Source organism: Oppia nitens, unplaced genomic scaffold (assembly GCF_028296485.1).
Source record: "Oppia nitens isolate AA-2021 unplaced genomic scaffold, nextdenovo-longstitch-racon4-pilon3 scaffold5_pilon_pilon_pilon, whole genome shotgun sequence".
NCBI classification, from domain to species: Eukaryota; Metazoa; Arthropoda; class Arachnida; order Sarcoptiformes; family Oppiidae; genus Oppia; species Oppia nitens.
Genome location: NW_026533243.1, coordinates 7305758 through 7328606, shown reverse-complemented (window position 1 = coordinate 7328606; position 22849 = coordinate 7305758). Strand labels below are relative to the sequence as shown.

The 22849-nt window shown below is 20.6% G+C and overlaps 1 protein-coding gene across 1 annotated transcript; it reads right to left on the bottom strand.

Annotated features, from left to right (window-relative positions):
- Positions 1 to 19149: 19149 nt before the first annotated feature.
- Positions 19150 to 20784, bottom strand: LOC128961700 (piggyBac transposable element-derived protein 4-like). The gene has a single exon (XM_054307961.1). The coding sequence runs from the start codon at positions 20782 to 20784 to the stop codon at positions 19150 to 19152; it is 1635 nt and encodes a 544-aa protein (XP_054163936.1).
- Between the last annotated feature and the right edge of the window lie 2065 nt (positions 20785 to 22849).

Here is a 22849-nt window from a genome sequence, read left to right as displayed (position 1 = left end):
CCGTAATAAACCACTGTATGACAGTCAGCACAGGTAGGTATTACTTACTTATTCAGTATATATATATATATATATATATATATTGATGTATATACTGTAATACAGTATGTATATACACCTTATGAAATACACGGTCAAAGAGTTAAGTAATTTTTGCGTATATCCGTCAAACATTTTGAATGAACTCATAGGATATCTGAAATTAAATATTACTATAATTTATTTACAGTATCTAAATTTATATTAATACTATATTACAGTATAAATGTATAAAAAAACAATTTAAACAATAAAAAAACTCATTTTTAATAAATAAGTTTAATGACATGATATTTTTATAGCGCTAACAATGCTATAAAACAATGCTTTAAAAAAATATTGTATATTTTTTGCGACTTTGAAATTACTAAATATTTTAAAGTATTATTTGTAATACTGTTTTCATTGAGGAAATGCTTCGAAAGAAAGAGAGAAAGAGAGAGATATATACATAAAGAAAGATTTAACAAAAAAAATCAAAATTTTCTCTATAATTATTTTTTTCGAATACCAAACAATAATAAGAAATACAAATTATTTTTATAAAAATATGAAATATTTTTAATTGTAATAAACAAAATTAAACTTTTTATTTATCTTTAAATTGAGTTACTGTTTGTTGACATGAGAGCCCATAAATATAATTTTCACTATAATTGACACCAAAACAGATTAATTAAAGACATAAGTTTTGGATATCATCTGATGTCAATTGAAAGTGATAATTAAAATTATTATACATTTATATAAAAAAATTAATATAAGCATATAATTACTTTATTTAAAAATATTAAATAAATGACTTATTTTAGTGAATTATTATTATACGTTTGAAACGTGAATATAATTGCTGAGAATAACAATGACTTATAAAACTAAAAATTAATAGATTATTATTTTAATTAAATTTAACAGATTTATAATAAATTATTTTTGTTGTTATTATTGAATTATAATATCTAATGTCCAATGAATTTGACTTATTATTATAATTTTATAAATATTATAGTCATATGAGAGAGTTATTAGTCAATTGTGGAATATTTAATAAGCGAAGAGAAAAAAGAGGAGTTTTCATATTAAAGGAGCAGAAAATTTGTTTAAATTTCAAAACAATAATTATTTTCACAAAACAAGCTATAATATTAATACCTGTATCACACACTATATAATAATAAAGTTAATAATAATAATAATAATAATAATTAGCAGTTTTGTGGACGACCTTCGCCTTTGAATCAAACGTCCTTCTCTGACATTAATTGCATCGATATTTAAATACATACTTTTGTTATATATATTTCTTAATGTTTAATATATATATATTTCAAAAATATGTATACAATATTCAAATATACTGATAATAATTGTTAAAAAAAGTAGAATATTTTAATTTTTATACTTTAATTTGTCCTTTTATTTTAGATTTCTTTAGAAAATGCTGTAAAATTTTATTTTAAATATAGATTTTTATTAGTCTTGTTTTTAATGCTATTAATAATAAATATGCGATAGTTTTATTTGTCAAACTAGTATAATATAATTGAAAGTTTGTGAGTGAGTGAGTAAGTGAGACAGAGAGAGAGAGAGAGAGAGAGAGAGAGAGAGAGAGAGAGAGAGAGAGAGAGAGAAAGAGAGAGAGAAATATTTTCAGTAAGTCTGTAGGTTTATGTAAATATTAATAGCATTTTATTTATAGCCCAAAGTAAGTGAAAGAGAAATTAGTTATAGACATCAATGGCTGTCATGACTTTTAATGTTGAGAAAATATCATTGATTTTCTATGGAAAACAAGTATTTTTGTCTATTTTTATAATCATTCGACTTATATATTCAGTTCCCAAGGATTCTGAGTTTAAAGATTACATTCAATACAAAACTACTAAATTAATGGCATTTTCTGTGATCTCTTAAATAACAATAATATTCATAAAATCAAATATAAATTTTTATATATCAGACATACGGTATGTATTTCCACACTACATATCTATTGCATAAAAAATATAACTAATAAGTTATTTTTATTTTTATTTAATATATTATTTCATAACTTGCGATTTCATTATTATTTGCTCACACAGTGTATATGTGTTCCCTATTACTATCATATCATACATAACTCAACAATTTTGAAACAAGTGTTTTGTTTTAAAGCAGTTCTCATTTCTAGTTCACCCAAAACAATACCATTGAGCGCAAGGATTTGGGATCCCGTCCTCTCCTCCCAACACAAGGACGACAAGAATTTTTTATATTATATTATTAAATATATATATATATATATACAACTTATACTATAATAATAATAATGCAATTTTTCTCTGCAAAAGATGCCAAAAATTAAAGCCATTTAATTGTTCTTAAAAAACTAAACATTTAAAATATATTATATATATTATAATAATAATAATGAATACAAAACTCAATCACTCATGAGATTAATTTTAATATTTCATAAATATATGCATACATACATAAATACTACAATAGTTACAGCAATTTATTAGAAACAAAAAAAACAAAAGACAACTAAACATTACATTAAATGAGAGAATTTTATTTTAGAAAAGTTGTTAAGTAATCATTTCATATCATAAAAAGGCGACAATTGTTTAATGGCTGCAAACCATTGGCTGACTTTTGTTTTGAAAACTACCATTAAATCTAAATACAAATTGTGTTTGAATTTTTTATTGTATAGTATTTTTTGTATGTTTTTTGCATTTAATAAGTAATTCTCGGAATAAATGTCTTTAAGCGTAACGTTTAAGGGAAAAGTAATATCAAACACACATTAAAATTGCACACCAATTGACTATATGATTAATTTTAACTTTTAATATATATATTGTATACCTATATAATGTATATACAGAAAAAGAGTGAGAGTATGACTATTATTATTATTGATGTAAACTAGTCCTTGAATTTGTTGGCATTTCTTGTAATTTTCAAACATTTGATTATTATTATTGTATTTATGTCTGTATTTAGTGGTCTAATGCTATATCAAAGAAAAATAGCGATTTGTTTGCCAACACAGGTCTAACATGCAGTCGATTGCCAACAAATTGTCGTTAAACTACACCAGTATTTGCTTCAAAGTTGTTTTGTTTTTTAAAAATATAATTATTAATTTATTATTTTTATTTACTTTTTTAGTTGATCTATCAATTGATGACTAACTTATAACTAATATATATATATACAGGTATAAAACAAGTATTGAATAAGACTTAAATTTTTAGTGAATATACCGTAAAATAATTTTTAAATAAAATGCTTTTTAACTTTAAATTAATGTTTAATTTTTTATTTATATATATATTTTTCCTAATATCATTAGCTTAAAAAATATATAAATAGATGATTTCTATTGAATAAAAAAATTTAAAAATTATTATTACTTATAAAAATCATTATTTTTATTAAATACGTGGGTTTTTAGTTCAAATGAAAGAAGTTTTCAGTTTTTTTTATTATTAATACAAACGAGTAAATACTATAATAATAAAACAACAACAAACAAAATATAATTACAATTTAACTTAAAGGAAAAAATATTTATTTATTAAAAAACTTATATAAWGTATACGATAATKCAATTGAATATTACGTTTAAAAATGCGTTAATTTKTGATTAAATTGAGAGATGATTTCCATTATATTGTGAAAAGATCCCCAAAAAATAATTATCGAAGAAATGCCGAAATAGACGATCTATTGATAGATGTATGGTTTGGGCATATATTATGGTATGACATGACAGGTCTATTTAGGATGTTTGGCATCTCTAACATAATTTTCTATTAAATATAATATATCTTATATAATATATTATATATTACATACAATATTTACAATATTTTTTCTAACTTTCACCGATTTTTAACTATGTTTGTGTTGTTTATTTATAAATAGCAATAAATAGTATTAATATATCTATTTTTCGCGATAAAACACGCATTTATTAAAAGCACTTAAACTTAGAACTCAATGGAAATATTTTGTAAAATACTCAGAAAAAAATTATTAACTATTATATGAATATATATCTAAAGAGAAAATATAGATATGTTTTTATTTTATACTTGTTTTTAAATATGATAGAAATATAGATATAAAGTAATTTTAAACAAAAATATTATTATTATATAATTTTTATTATTAGTGTTGTTATTATTGTTAAAAATGTAGATATTATTTAATGAAAATTATATAATTAATGTCAGATTATCTAACCTTACAATAATTGACAAATGCACTGAAAATTATCAGTTGTGGATATTTTGCCCCAAATAAACAAATTGAGCAAAACTATGAAAATTATAAACTTATTGATTATAAACTTATATTGATTTTTATGGTATAATACAATGCCTTTCCTATAAATGTTTTCATAAATCGTTTAAAGCTCTCTCTCTCTCTCTCTCACACACACACACACACACACACACACATATATATATATATATATATATTTACATACATACAGTACATACACACACAAATTACACATAATACACAATGTTAATACAAATAATGTTATGATAATGTAAGTTACTAATTGTTATAATTACTTATTTTATTTTAGTGTTGCATATATGTGATTATAATCAGTATTATAAACTGTGTTAAATTATTGCTAAAGTGTATATATCTATACTTCTCCTCATTTACTTTAAACAATAAGATAATGACTATAAAATAAATACTGTTAAATAATATAACTATAAAAGTTAAATATATTTTAAATTTKTATTTTTTAAAAAAAATGTTTGATATTATCTATAGATTTATAGTACATTAGAATTACATTGTTTATTAAAATTTACACTAATTGCAGTTAATTAATAACAATAATGTCATAATTGTAGACATACAACACATAAATTATATAATATAATATATTTATTAAAAATTTTCTAGTAATAAATTCATAGACGAGTTATATACTGTACATATCATATCCAAATCAGATCGATCTACATATTTGTCACTGATTTTATATATGCATATAAATAATTATAAATATTATATAATGTATAAATTACTTTCTATTATATTAAATATAATTTGTAATAACATAACGCCCGCAATACGGGTTATTGTAAATTACAAACAAAAAAGTTGAATGAATTGTTGAAACAAAATTTTGAACTTATTTTTATTTTTTCATTTATTTTTTTCATTCTTATATTAATTTTTTAATATTAAATAATAATGTTGATTTCAATATAATTTATTTAATCTCTAACCAACAATTATTTATTTTTTATTTGTATATTTTACATTATTAATTGACACTAAATTGTTACGTTCTTTATATTAAATAATTTTTGTTAATAAATACAATATTATATAAAATGAAATTGTTTTTGTGAAATTTATCCTTAATATAATTTATAATTAAATTAAAAATATAATATTAAATTTATTGATAAAAAAGATAATAATTTATTCTAAAATATTTTTACCTTAATATTGATTTTCTTATTAACAATTAACTAAAAAAGTAAATTATTTAATTAACACTTTGCCTCAATAGTGTGATAGTTATTTGTATAAATTAATAATTTTATTTAAATGGTGTTTTATAATATATTAGAAATACTTGTAGTACTTGTAACATAATTTTTATTTACTAATTGTAATTATATGAAAATTGATTTTGTTTTATATGTACACTATATAACATTATAACATTATTAGTATTTTTTAAATATTTTTAAATAATTTAAGTAAGTATAATAATTATAATTAAAATTTGCTGTTCATTACTGCCGTCTCAATTATTATTATAAAAAAATTATTAAATCAAAAATAAAATTATATAATTTATCAAATGTCATATTTATTACTACAATTGTACAAATTAAATATTAAAAAAATATGTGTGAATATGTATATTAAGCATTTAAAATGTTTACAAAAAGATAATATATTTATTAAAAAAAAAACTTTTACTAATAACAACTTTCCCTTAAGTTATAGGGCATTGAATTTTTTATATATATATAGAGTAATAATCCAATAGTACAGTATATATACATTTTTAGTATTTATATATTTTTGAATGTCTCACAAAAAACAACTTTCCTTAAACTGGTTGTTCATCTGCTAAAAAGCACTGACAATCTCCGCACACAAACACATATTCATATAAATATGGAAATACCTGTTCTTCCAGCACTAGGAGCTCACTATTGAGTTTAAATATAATATAAATTTGTATATACAGTATGATTGAGTACTAGTCTTATTAATTGTAATATTCAATTATTTTATTCCTCAATTATGTATAAATGTACTATACTTTTGTACAATTATTGTTTATTTCATTGTATATATCTTTAGTATTGCAATATTGTTAGCAAATATTTTTCTAATTGATTTTATCATTTTTGTTTGTTTAAAAGAAACAAAACTATTAATATTTATAATATAAACACAAATGTATATAAAGATATTGCTTTTTAATGAAGTGACCGACTTTATGGGCACTTAAAACAAAGTGACCCTCTTTTCATATAATGAAATCAATTGAATGAAAAATACAGCAATTTTTTAAATAAAATGTTAATAATTATGAAAATGTTGTTTATTACTGACATTTGAATAGAGGTTTCACTACATTTTGACTTAAACAGAGACTCTTGTAATATATATAAAGAAGAAACAAAATTAAATACATTTTCTTATTATTTTAAAGTAATTATTGATAAATATATTTATATTATTTACAATTATAGTGCTATTATATTATGCATTTGGACACATATTAACAAAGAAAAACTAGTTATAAAATTCGTGATTTTATCATTAATTTTATTTGGATTTAGACTAAATAAATGAGTGAGTGAGTGAGTGAGTGAGTGAGTGAGTGAGTGAGTGAGTGAGAAATAGAAAGAGTGTTATTTTAAAATGACAATACAGTATATGAATATAACTATTGTAAGTATATATTGTATTTGAATATTGTATTAAATGACTTGAATGTCATTTTGTTGTTTTAAATATAAAACATTTTTATCTCAACTCCTGTTTTAGTAGATATTTACCAAATGATCTAAACTTTCAGTTTTCGGTTTAGAGTCAAACCGTTTGAGAGGAAATTATTTATAGCAATACTGTAGTAGTTGTCTGTTATGTGTTATTTTAAAAATGCATTTTATGAGATACAATATGTAATATATATAGCATACAAGTGCTTGTAATTTATATTAGTTTATATTAAATATATCGTATAATATACTGTTATATTTTGGCTGTTGTTATAGACTAACCCCATATATGGTTGACTCGCGGACTCCCCTATTGCGGTGTTGATGACCTCTTTATATATATAAATAGTGATCAGAGGAATACATGATAATTGAATCTTATTTCTAATGGTATTGACAACACAACAAAATATACGCAAATGTATTATTACAGTAGTATTTAATTGTCTCTCTCTCTCTCTCTCTCTCTCTCTCTCTCTCGTTATCTTTCTTTCTAATAAATCTAATCAAATGGTTTGATGATATTTGTATGGTTTTTGTATATACACTGTATATTATATAATACAGTAGTATAGTATAATATATACAGTATAATGAATATATGCATCATTAATAACTAAATATAATTTTTGAACACCAGTTTCACTTCAAATACCAGACTAAACAGTAATGGATTTTTGTTTTTATTTTTTTTCATTTAAAAGTTTACTACAATTTGTTTTTGTTATATAACAAAATTGTTTGTTCCTATTATTAAATATAAATATAATTTAGTTTTATTTAAAAAAAAACACATCAACGTTTCCAAAAAATTGATGATAATTTACTTATTGCTTTATATTTTATTAAATAAAAAAAAATATTTAACCATTAAATAAATGGTAAATTTCCTAATACAGTATATATATTGTATATAAAATATTTTTGAGCAATTTGTGTGATCAACCAAATAAAAACTGGTTGAAAACAGTTTTTATGCTGAACTCTACTATACCAATAGTTTACTGTTATTTAATGTTATTATTATTATTATTGAAAGTGAAAAATTGTTTATTCAAACAAACTCTAGGAAGTGAATAGAAAATAATATATAAATCTTTTAAAGTTTAAAAAAATATTTAATTCAGTCATTACTTTTAATTTTTATTACATATGCATTGCGTTAGCAAAAAAAAGTCAATCACACAACATATAACATTCACCATAAAAATTGTGTAATCTATGGCTAATTCATTATATGCTTGTAATAATAAAAAACTAGATTTATTTTTTTATTTAATATATGAATTATATTTTTGCTTAAAGTAATAATAATCAAAATGTCATTTATTTTACAAATTATTAGAAAAAAATTGAAAAAACCTTTTCAAAAAAAATCCGAGATATAAAAGTATAAAATAAAACTAAATTTATAGTATAAGTTACCCACAAAAGTGTAGTCCATAATAAAAAGTGAACTTTAATTAAAATTATGTGAAACTAAATCACAGTATATACTTATCAAATGTGTTGAATCTCTCTCTCTCTCTCTCTCTCTCTCTCTCTCTCTCTCTCACACACACACACACACACACACACACACACACACACACACACTCACACACATTCAGTCAATTATTTATTTTAAATTTCAAGTCAAAAGACACATAAAATATAAATAATTCTTTGACAGATAAAGAATATCAATAATAGAATAATTTATTATATAATTTGAAAATCTGATAACAATTAGATAGTATTTAATATATCAATTCATTATTATAAATGATAAATAGTTGAATTATTTTTTGAGCAATTATTGGTAATAAAAAAATTGTCATATTTTTAATTACATTCGGTATTATATTTATTTTTTATTATATCTACATTTACATTATAAAAATATATAAATGTACTTTTATTGCACAATACATTTAGTTTTATATAACTTTTAATAGCTGTTTAATTGTAAATTATCAGAAAAATTGCAAAATAAAAATATGTTACATTATAATAAAAAACTTTAATAACAATTTTTATTTACAAAAACGGGTAATCGACTAAAAAAATATTAAACAAATAATAATAATAAAATAAGGCACAGTACATGTGTTTCAAATATTTTTAAAAATGTGTATTTTATTTCGGTTTATTTTTGCATTTGTTAGGATCAATATCATAATATTTAACAAAATAGTGTGTGTGTTATGTATTGAAAAACATAGGAAAAATGGGTCGCCAGAAGATAAAAGACCCAATTATGAGATGAGGAAAATAATTGATAATATGATCACATAATATGGATATTAATAATAAAATAAAATAAAGTAATAGTAATAATAATAATATAATTTCACTAAAATGAATGAATAGGTTTGTTRTGTTCATAAAGTCTGTCAATTGCTGTATTGAATACCAATATATTGTCATTTAATATAATGGTTGGTCTCTATAGATATTATGTGATTGAATGCACGCATACTTTCTTTTTTTCTCTTAATTCATATCTCAAAACTATACAATGCTTTTGACTGGCAAACTATATAACTGTTTGAGTGTATTGTATATTAAAATAGTCATAATAATAGCTACCGATTGAACAAATATATTAAATAATTGAATGCCAATTGAATTGTTTGTTTTGGTTTGAGATGACTATAGACTATATAGTGATCAACACAACAAAGCTWTCATTTATACTCTGTATCTCAAGTTGTTTAGAGATCACACTTATCACAGCAAAGAGGAAGTCCTACAATAAAATAGTTCATAAATACAGTATTATAAAAACAAACATAAAATACACTTATTTGCAATATATTATATCATATTATAATCATGATATATCATATTCTCTCTTTATTAGATAATCCAATTTAACTGCAAGTAATCTGAAAAATAAACAATAATTTAATTATTATCAAAATAATAAAAATAATAAATTATTAAATAATAATTATTTATAATAAAATCAATAAATTACTTTTAATTTATTTCTTATATTATGCAATCATTAATTATTTTATTTAAACTGGTAATGTACTAATTTTAATAAATCTAAATGTAAAATAATCTAGATCATCATTGCAATATTAATAAATTCATTATATTAATTTATATACAATAATTATAATTTACGAAATACTATATCTACATTGTAATACATCTATGTCGGTATAATGTAAAATATTTGTTTGATAAGATAAAACATTTTACAAAATTTAATAGTATAGTAACAATTGGCTTTATATATAAAATTTAARAAATTTAAACGATATTTATTTTAAAATTGATTTAATACTTATTTTAATTTGGTATTAATATTGCTTAATACGCTATAAGGTAATATTACTTAATCATGAATTACTAACAATTAATAAATAGATTTTATATATTTTTTTGGACATAATTTAATTATATATTTATGCTATAAATATTACTAATAACAAAATTGCTTTTAGTTAGCCTATTGTAATATAAACAACAAATAATATTTAATTAATATTCAATTAAAGTTTATATTCTTATTATTTAACTCAACTTAACTAAAATCATTAATAATTAATATTTTTAAGTAGCATTTTATAAATTATGAATGTAATTAAATTTTTAAATTTTTAAAWTTTAAAATAAAAAAAAAATTATAATTTTTAAATACATACGTATATTTTATTAATAAAACTAAAGATAACACAAAAATTTAATCTATAAATATATGCCGGTATATTACAGTATGTTTTATAAATATAATTTCAAAAATATACAGTATATATATATATATATAGTCATTAGTAAAACCATGAAAATAAATTGATTGAATTTTAAGTATAATCCTATTAATATCAAATTATGTATGAAACTTATTAAAATTTTATATAGTATTATAAAATTAATTTATATAAACATTTGTTTGACAAATTTGTTTGGTTAATTGCATTCAAATTAAGTCTACAGATATTATATAAAATTATTTAATATAACTGTTTTATCGAGACCTTCCTTGACCTAAAAATTATAATTATAATACAAGTTATAAAGAGACTATTAATTTATTAAAACATTTTTTCAAACTGTGAAAGAGAAACATAAATGTACAGTATATACATATAAATAAAGTATATATATATACACTTATATAATATAATGAAATTATGATTACATAATAGTATTTTTTCTCACAAAATAAATCTTAGATCACATCAAACAAATGAATTGAAAATAAAATAATATAAAACTATTCACTAATCTCTCCACTCTTTCTTTTAATTCTTTATTATTTTAATTCATTTATTAATATATATATATATTCTCATATCAAAAATMAAATCATAACTCTCTCTCTCTCTCTCTCTCTCTCTCTCTCTTGTTGTGTAAATCAAGAAACACAACTTCTTGACCCTTAAATCTCTCTCTCTCTCTCTCTCTCTCTCTCTCTCCAATGTATTGCTTAATTGCAATTAATGAATGATAGTTAGTTAGTTGTTGTCCTCGACACCACCCAAATTCACTGCCACTCCAATCATATAACTTATTGCTTACAGTAAACTAAATCAATTTTTATATACATAYATAAAAATAAAAAGTTATATATATTTATCAAATGTTCATTTATTGATATTAGTCTTAATTCAATAAATTAATTGCAATAACAACAACAAAAATAAAAATTATTGCCTTATTTTTGTACACATTTTCTGCATAACATTAACACTGAAATTGTTTTGAGTGTAAATTATTGTAAATATAAAGGCATTTTGAAAACAAAATATAATGTAAATTATAATACTGTATATTATATTTTAAATTTGCTAAATTCAAACAATGTAAACAATAAATAATTTTGGTATCCAAAAATAAAATAAAGTAATGTAATGTATTTTCTGTATGTAAAAGTTAATCATATTGTTTTTATTAATGAATTATAAAGAAAAAACAATATTTTTATTATAATGTAAACCAAATATAAAACACATTTTTTTTTTACACTTTTTTAAAGTTCATTTGTTTGCGAAAACTTTGTTTTTATTTATTTTTTAAAATATCATATCAGTATTTTGGTAATATTATACAATATATATATAAAGAAATAGAGAGAGAGAGAGAGAGAGAGAGAGAGAGAGAGAGAGAGAGAGAGAGAGAGAGAGAGAGAGRGAGAGTAAGATATGAAAACAATTAAATTATAAATTAAAAAAATGTTATGCAAAATAAGCAATTTATGTTATTGGATACTGATTATAAATACAGTATTAATATTGCTTATGTRTTACCATTTAATTGCTTTGATTGACTTAATTTTAACGGCAATTAAAAAATTCCTATAAGTTTTGCAATAATTGTTAAAAATATGTGTTTTGCATGCTTAATGACAAAATCAATTATAAATATTACAATAAAATATTATTTTTAAAATTATTTATTTATTTTAATTATAAATAATTATAAATACAATTGATATCTAAGTAATATATCATGTATTAAAAGTTGTCATAATTCTAGCCAAATAGTCATATCAGCAATAATTTTACTAATTAGGAAATTTGAATAACTTTTCGAGAGCACAGGTATCCGCCCATAAATCAGCCCTAATTTGATGGACATTTTGGTCAAAGTCGATGGCATTCATTAACTAAAATTGTTTAACTTTTTTACTCTCTCTCTCTCTCTCTCTCTCTCTCTCTCTCTCTCTCTCTCTCTCTCTCTCTCTCAACTCAATTTAAAAACACATTTATATTAGAAAAATAACTATTTATAACTTATAATATTAAAGACATAAGAAAATAAATATATAAATATAAATTATATTCAAAAGTCATAATCGATTTACGATTGACTTTCCAGTTATATTGTATGTACTTTTTGATACCTTTCCAAATAACTATCGGTTAAAACCCTGACCTTCGGAAACGATTAACATAAAAAAATACTGAGTGATAAACAGTTAAAAATTTTATTTTAAAAATGAAATATGTGTCTGTTTTTCTTGTTTTGAGACACATTTAAATATTTTAACATATATTTTAAGCTTAATTTAGTGTTAAATGCTTTTACAATTAAAATAATAATTATTATTGTTTGTATTTCTAGATTATATTATTAACTTTTAAATTGATTAAATAATTTATTATATGATATGTTTTTATTGTTGTTGAAAAATTATKTTTTTAAAAAAATAATTTTGAGAAAATTTAGTGAAAACTTAATTTAAAAAAAATAATTATTAGTTGTTATGGTTATTCTTTTTAGTGAACAAAGTGTTATAAAATATATACATTAAAAAAATAATTATATTTATAAATTTGCATACTTTGAGTGTTATTGCATTTGACACTAATTGCAGAATACATTGCAAACCTTTTTAAATTGTAATACAAATACTAAATTTTTTAATTACTTTATGTCATTAATATTTTTTTGAAATCACATAAAAATTGATTTAATTAATAATATCTAAATAGCTTTTAATTTCAAATATAGTTTGCAGTACTTATGAAATAACAATTTTTATGCATAAAGAAAAAAATTAAATTAAAGAGAGAAAGAATTTATCAATTTTTTTATTTATATTAATTACTTTTATTTTTAGATTAAGTTAAGCATTTAGACTATTATTGGGTTATTTATTAGTAGTAAATCTGGACTAATTATACAATAAGATATGAGTCCATTATTATAATTTGATAATAAATGTTACTATTATTTAAACATTAACTTTCTCATCCGGTTTTTATCTTTTACATTATTTTTTGTTTTGTTTATATTTTTGTATGTTTAGCTTTAATTTTAATTAAATTATTTAATTTATAATGAAATCGGAGAGTAATATATTTTTATCTATTTAATTTTAATCTATTATAATTGCTTAAAATTAATGATATTTTGGTAATCTTGACAATTAATGTAAAATTCTAAGAAAAATATTAATACTAAAAAATAAAATAAAAAATAATAATAATCTAGTTTAAGTTATATAATACCAAATAAAGTGATATACAAGTGATAAATCCTTATATGAGATAAAGGGTTAAAGTTTCAATAACTTTACAATAAAATATTGTTATATTTACATATATTAAATCAAAATATTTTTTACTATAAATTTTTTAATATATTATCAAATTGTATGAATTTGTTAGATACTCATTAATTTTTAATAATTATTATTAATTGTTATAAAATGTATGCAATATTTTTAATTTTGTTATTATTTAAACAAATATTTTGTTTCAACTTATACATGCAAATAAAAATAAATAAGACAATATAGATTAAGTTTGCAGATACAAATTTATAACAATTAATAAAATAAAAATAATATATGTTACATAATAACTAGATAATCATGAATCATAAATAAAATAAAGTTTAATTACAGTATTTCATATTATTTATTTTCATAAATAATTTAATTGTTTAAATGAATAAAACATAAATAAAACCAAAATATTAAGCACATGATTAAGAATTTGCAAACAAATAAAAAAATTTTATAAAATATAAATTTTATTTATATAATAAAATCATATGTAGAGTACAATAAAATTATCATATTTGTTATAACTTTACAAATAAACTTCTGTAATTTTAAATTAAATTGTGCAATTTTTTTGAAAATGTAAATTTTAAAAATCATATAAAAATATAATTTACCAAAAATTCATGTATGAATCATATTGTATTGATTATTCACTAATTGTGTTGATTTACATTAAATTATTTGATTAATTATTGATTGTAATTTAGATAATTATTCTAAAATTATTTAAATTGTTATATAATTAAGTAATCACTGTCTGAAAGTAAAAATATTAAACTTAATAATTTACTGTTTTATTAATTATTTGAAAATAAAGTTTATAATATTAAATATATTAATATTAAAGTTAATAAATAAAATTAACATAAAAATAAATATAAACAAAATAATTAATAAAAATTTTGTTTAATATTATTAAACTATTGATATAATATTTTTATAAAGCATTAAATATGTTATAATTTAAATTTGAAAAGTTAAAAAAAATAATTTGAATTAATACTATAAATTAATAATATTATATAATATATTTATACATGTACAGTATTAAACAATTGATACAACATTAAGATTATATGTATAAATTTTAAATATAAATTTATTATCCAATTAAATGAATTATATTTGATTATCATTTTTTTATTACAAAAATAAAATAATAAAAATTGTAGTGTGATTTATGTATTAAATGCAATGTGTGTAAATCAAAATAACAATATGATAAATATTGTACATTTTAAGTGGTATTACTTTTTATAATATTGGGAGTTTAACTTTTTATAAATTAACAATATAATAATTATTATTTTAGCCACATAATTTTTAGAATTAATTGTTAAAATATTACAGAATATTAATATTACAGATTTTGTTAATTTAGTTAAAACTATTATTTTTAAGATTTGTTACTAAAATTGATTTTAATATTAAAATATGCTTAAGCAATAATTTATTTTAATTATTTTGTATTTTTTTGTAAGACCAAAATTTTTTTTCACACAGTAATAGTTCAATATTTTATACAGTATTATATATACGATATATTGATAGATATATGTATATTATTTATTGTGTATTCAACGTGTTGTTAATCACAATTTATTTTGAAAAGCATTAAACATATACTAAAAACTCAATATAAAAAAGTTGATAAATATAACAATATACATACATAATATGACATTATTTCTCAATAATAATTTAAAGCAATAACATTATCATTTACTTTAATATACTAATGATAAAATATGAGATGATTTATTTGCTGATGGCTACAAATAAAATATTATTTTATAATCAAAATTATATTATTATATATGAAATGCATATAATTTATATCTTTGTTACAAATAACATACACTACTTTTAAGTACCGAAAGTAACAAAAAAGGGTTTTCATTATAATAAATATGATTTGAGTGAAAATATTTTTTACTAATTGTTAATGATAAATTTGTAGATTTATTATTATTATTATTCTGTTTGTTTATGTATAATAAAATATATAAATTAACTGAAAATAAATTTATATATAATTCTTATTTTGACACATTAAGTGAAAAGATTTAAATTTGATATATTATTGACATTTTTGGCACTCATTGTACGTAACAATTATTGTTACAAATATTATTGTATACACGTAATAGCAATAAATCATTTTTTCATAATTTTTAAGCAAATTTTTCTAATGTTAATTATATTATTTGTTCAAAATAGAGTAATGAATTTTTAAATATAATACTGTATATATATATATATATGAATTATTATATGCAACTTGTATTTTGAGGGTTAACTTATACATTGTTGTTAAATATTGTTTAAAGTTTACAATAGTTTTTTTTATTATAAATATCTGTTTTAAAATTAAATAAATAATTATAAATTAAATATAAAATAATTTATTGTTATTTCAAATCCAATGATATTTTCTTGTGTGTATTGAGTGATAAGTAATCAATCTTTAAGTCCCCGAAAAAAGACTAGAAAATCATATATTACTTATATTTAATTTAATTTCTAAAATATATTATTAATTCAATTCATTTTATTTTAATAGTTATTGTATACAAAAAACAATTATTTTGCAGAATTAAACAATTTTTTGCATTGACTTAAATACAACAAAAAATGAATTACTATTTTTTCTTTCTATGAAAAACTTTTATTTTCAATATAAATCCAGTAGTAATGAAAAACTCATATATAAAATATTATATTGAATCATATTATTATTTATTATTATATATTTGTTGTATTTATTTAATGAAAAAATCTGATTTATTTATTTATTATAGTGTAGTACTATAATTATGTTATTGTTATAGCAATATAATAATGTACTGTAATATATGTTTCGCACAAAACAAGGTCGGGTCAGGATTAGTGAGATAGGGATAGGACTGGGAATTAGATAATAGTGTCGTATCAGTAGATGTTATACAGTAAGTAACAATTGTTTTGTTGTTGTTGTTGTTGTTATTGTTGTTGTTGTTGTTGTTGTAGTAGTAGTAGTAGTAGTAGTAGTAGTAGTAGTAGTAGTAGTAGTAGTAGTAGTAGTAGTAGTAGTAGTAGTAGTAGTAGTAGTAGTAGTAGTAGTATGTAAAAATATAAATTATATTACAAAAAAAWAATATATATATAACTTAATATTTTTTATTWTGATAATTAGGTATATAAATAATTTAGTTGTCTTACTATTACTAATGCTACTGATTTTTACTGTAATAAAACACTACAAAGTTTTGTTTTACAATTCAGCGATGAGTACATTAATTAGCAAAAATAGTGGGCGATTGTATGATTTAAATTGTTTTTCATCAGAGAGAAAGTAATTATATAAGACAATAATTATATAGTATAGTAATTATGTTGATTCAAATTTTACTTTTAGTTATCTTTGCAAATAAAAAACATAATTTTTAAAAATACAGATTGTTTTAAACAGCAATTTGAATATAAATCTATAAAAAAATGTTATGCATTTACAAACAGGTCTACCAAAACAATATAGATTATTGCATATATCTGTTTATACAGTACATACAGTATCTATCATATTTCAACCCAGTTTTATATACAAACATTACACATACATTATATACTTAATATTTATTAAGTAAATCAATAATAATAATAATAACAAATAATTTAATAATACTCTATTAATACTTTGTCAGTACACACGAATAAATTATTATAATTAAAAAAATGCAACAAAATCTATAAGACATTGTATTTGTTTGTTTGTTGTTATTGAAAATATAGTCATTTTTATTTATAATAAGCAGTATTTATTGAGCGACAAACAAAAGTAATGAATTTTTTGAAATAAAACATTTAATATGATATACAGTGTATATACTGATATAAATAGTATACACTATATGTATTGAATACATAAGTTTAAGTCGATAGTGACATTGGGAAATGACTTAAATGTTATTATTATTATTATTGTATTAATAATAACTTATTATTATTATTATAGTATAAGAATTTAAATTAATTCTTCTTTTATTTGATGTCATAATTATGAAAAAATTAATATTAATCCCTTAATTTGTAATAACATAACCAAAATAATTATTAATGAGAAAATTGTTTACTCCTAACTGTTTAAAAATAATACATTAAACTTATGCTAAGTGTTTAAATTGTTGGCCAGCGGTAATTCGCGCGCATTCATCAGCCAATCAAAATTGATTTCTAATTTCATTGTTATATTAATTAAGTACAGTATGTGCCAAATATATAAACAAATTTCACTTATAAATATATTTATTAATAATATTTATTATAAAGTTATTTAGAATATTATTTAATTAAAGAAAATCTATAAATTATATTTAAAACAATAAGTAATTTACATAATAGTTACATACGAGTTATATTACACATACAGTAATATTTAAATATAATATTGGATAATAAAAAAATAATTACAAATATAAATTATCATATTAAGAATATTAAATTTTAATAATTAAAAGTATTAAATAATATTTATATAATTATTAAAATATAATAAAAATCTATTATTTTTTACTATAATATAATTAAGTTATAATCAAATAAAACTTAAAATTAATAAAAAAATTACATTTAATAAAAAAGTAAAAGTATAAATTATTAGTATTACACACAAAAAAGTCTACAAATAATATAAATGTATTAAACAAAAAATGTTATTTAAAAACAATATTTAAACAAAAATTATAATACAATTAAATATAAAGAACAAATAAACACGAAAATCAAGTTTAAAATATACATTTTAAAAACATTTTAATTATTAAATCAATATAATTAATAATTAATTAATTAAAATCAGTCATACAAAGCATTTGATAAAATCCAATCATAAAGTTGAATAATTTTTATTTTAAAAATATATATTGTTATGGTATCAAAACTATTACATAATGATATAAATGCCATTTATATAATCTCAACAATATATTTTTTTCAAAATAAAAATTCACAAACTGACCCTTATATATTTTGCATTAATATGAGCTGATATGTCTCAAATGAACTGTATCTCTGATTAAAATATCAACAAAATTTGATATATTAAATATTTAATTAAGCAATTATTTTATATCCAAGATGTTTTTGGAAACATGACAGTGATTTGTCCATCGTCTTTGCACATAATGGTTTTTTGCAACTTTCACACATAAATGATGTTTGCTTACGTGGTTTTTGATCTTTGAAACAAATATAACAATCCATAACATTTGATCTGCTGGTAGATTTAATTGATACGAGTTTTGAGTTAACACAACTATTACGAAATACATTGTGATTGATATGTTCAGTATTATTGATTAAACGAATAGCGATTTGCTTTTTGAAAGCTTCTGATGGCATTGGTTTAATAGTTGATGATTTGTAAATAACATAACAGTTATTCATCGACACATTTGTAATTAAATGCCAAACTACTTGGGGCCAAAATGCTACTCGATGGCTGTAGTGATGGTAACTCAGTTTTTGGTCATATATATCTACACCCGCCATAAATTTTGTGTACTGTCGAATAATGTTTGGGACATTTATTGTTGATGTGATATTTTGTGATAAAATACGTTCTTTTTGGACTTCTCCTTTAGTTAAATGTGTCGATATTGCAGTAACTAATTTATTGTCAAACCATTGAACACAACATATTTTCCCATTTCGCATATAGATGGGACCTCTTTTTGTTTTGTTCAATTTTTCAGAGTTAGTGAATGGCTTTTTGAAATTAATAGGAAGTCCTTTGCGGTTGATTCTGATAGTACCTGTGATACCAATATTTCGATTTATTAATGATTTGGCCAAAGGTATTGATGTATAAAAATTATCGGTGTAAACTTCATGACCAGAAAATTCACCAACATGTTCTAACAATTTCAAAACAATTTGTTCACTAAAGCTTTCTGTCCCTTTATCATTAGTGGAATGGCAATGCCAATTTAGCATAAATCCTGTTGAGGATTCGCAAAGAACGTAAAACTTAATACCGCGCTTATGGGATTTATTAGGCATGTATTGAGCTTGGCTAAATTTGCCATGAAATCCAATCAAACTTTCATCAACTGTTAATTCCTTGTTTGGTTGATACAATAGTTGACTGATTTTAGGCATATGGTCTAATAATAATCTTACTCTAAACAATGGGTCATTAAGTTCCATAGTTGCAATATCTGAATTTTGATTGTGAAAATGCATAGAACGTTTGATTGTCAGATATCTCTGTTGTGTCATTGCATTAGAAATTAATTCTGTTTTATAAAGCGAATCGTTTGACCAATGAGACTTTTCTTGTGGAATTTGCTTTAATCCCATCAATATTTGGATACCAATAAAAATTTTAAGTTCATTCAAATTAATTAGTTCAAAATTGTCTCTGTGTTTTAGTCCATATTCATTGGAACAACTAAGAATATTTTGTAAAAATTCATCGCAAAAGTATTGTTCAAACAGTAAAGTAGGATTTGCGGGTATGTCAATGAGTGCACCTGGTGTTTTATCAAAATGAGGCAACCAATCATTTGCGTCACAATTATCACACTCCCATAAATCACTAATGTCATTTATTTGTGAACTAACGAAATTTTCATTATCACTATTGTCACTGTTTTCAATATCACATTCATTATAATTATTATTATTATCACTATTAAACACTAATGAATAAATTTCATCATCCTCACTAGAATCATTCAAATCCATTCTGTAATTATATTAATAAAAAACAAAAATATTTAGTTATTAAAATGAAATTAATATTAAAAACAATTCTATTTTTATAATTTGATTGGTTAATTTGTAATTATGTTCATAAAAGTTGTTTTTTATTTGTCTGAAAATTTGATATCTACATTCATACCGCGAAGCATATATATTTACAATAAATTATATAATTTAGGATTTGTTATAATGTTTTTAATAATTAAGTTTTAAGCGTTAATTAATGCATAACTTTAATATGTTTTCAAGACATAGTGTTTCTTAGAAATTTTCTATGTATTTTTCAATATATATATTAGTACACAAATTTATTTTAATTTTTATTAATTTTTCTACAATTAAAAAATCTTATTTTTTCTTCAAAAATTTGTTTTTCAACAAATTCACAAAATAATCTATGAAATTTGAATGCGGCTAATTTATATACTAGATTTTTATAATCATTATAATTAGTGGGAATATCTATATAAATTTTTGGAAATGATGGGACAATTAACTCAAATTTTTTAAATTTTGTGAAATTTTTTGGATTATTTTTCTGATATTTTTTAAATGTTTTAATATAGTTAAATTTATGATTATTTAAACTATAACATATTGTAAAAAAATTTAATGCTTTTTTTGGGTTTTTATTAATATTTATAGCAAATGATTCTGGGGTATATTTAGACAATCGCTTATATTTATTATTAATTAAAATATGAGCTGTTGTCATAATTTTGAAAAAATTATATTTAAATATTTTTATTTTAAAAATAAATATTGTTATAGTAATAAAACTATTTTATCGCTTTAAATTTAGATCTCAACAATATATTTTTTTCAAAATAAAAATACTCAAACTGAACCTTATAGATATTTAGTACTAATATGAGTCTCAAACATAAATTAAATCCACTGACACACTATGGAAGTTAGCAATGCTATGCAGTAAAGTCATAGCAATAGGCGCTGCAACTATTATACATATAAAGTCAATTTGCATGTATAAGTTAGAGGAAATCTATCGGTGCTTATATGTTTGATGTATGGTCTCAAATGTACTGTATATTTTGAGAAACTGTAACTTTTTTTTAAAAATGTTATAAAATTAATATATATAGCGTATCGTTCAAACAAAATTTTAAATTTTTTTTATAACTTGGCATTAAAGCCTAATCCATGAAAATATCTTAAATAGTTAAACAATTTTTACAAAATAAACCTTAAATATAATTAAATCGACAGAATATTTAACAAACAATGCGGGTGTAATGTCATCCAGTGTTAGTGTCAATGATTGCAATGATTTCGGTAAAACATACGACTTATAGGCAGTTAATATATCAGTCAATTGGATATTAAAATCATAACTATCAGTGATGTTCAATGTCTTTAAGTTTGGCAAACTAGCGATAATGGGTATAATCGGTTTAGTGAACCGCTGGTCACTACTAATTGATCACCGTATGTGAACAAACAATTCACTGATTATTGTCTGAATTTTGTTAATTGTATAAAACAGTCGTTCAATTGTCAATATTGATGTCCGCTTTGATGAATTGTGTCTTCACATGTAATGAAAGTTTCGGTCAGTTGTTTGAAATAAATCGCCGGTAAAATCAGTATCAAAATTAGTTGACAAAATAATATTCAATTGTCTCAATTGTTTCATTTGTTCAAAACCTGTGATTAATGGCTAATAATTATTATTATCGTCAATAGTTATTTATAAATAAGTCCAATGATGTCAATTGATGGCCTTAAGTATCTTCAAACACGACAAACAGTGCGGCCGTAATGTTGTCCAGTGTTAGTGTCAATGATTGCAATGATTTCGGTAAAACATACGACTTATCGGCAGTTAATATATCAGACAATTGGATATTAAAATCGTAACTATCAGTGATGTTCAATGTCTAAGTTTGACAAACTCGGCAATCCGTACAATCGGTTTAGCAAACCGCTGGTGAGTACTAACTTATCGCTGTATGCGAGCAAACAATCCACTGATTATTGCATCAATTGTGGACACAGTCTCTTAAGAAGTTTACTATCAAATACCAGA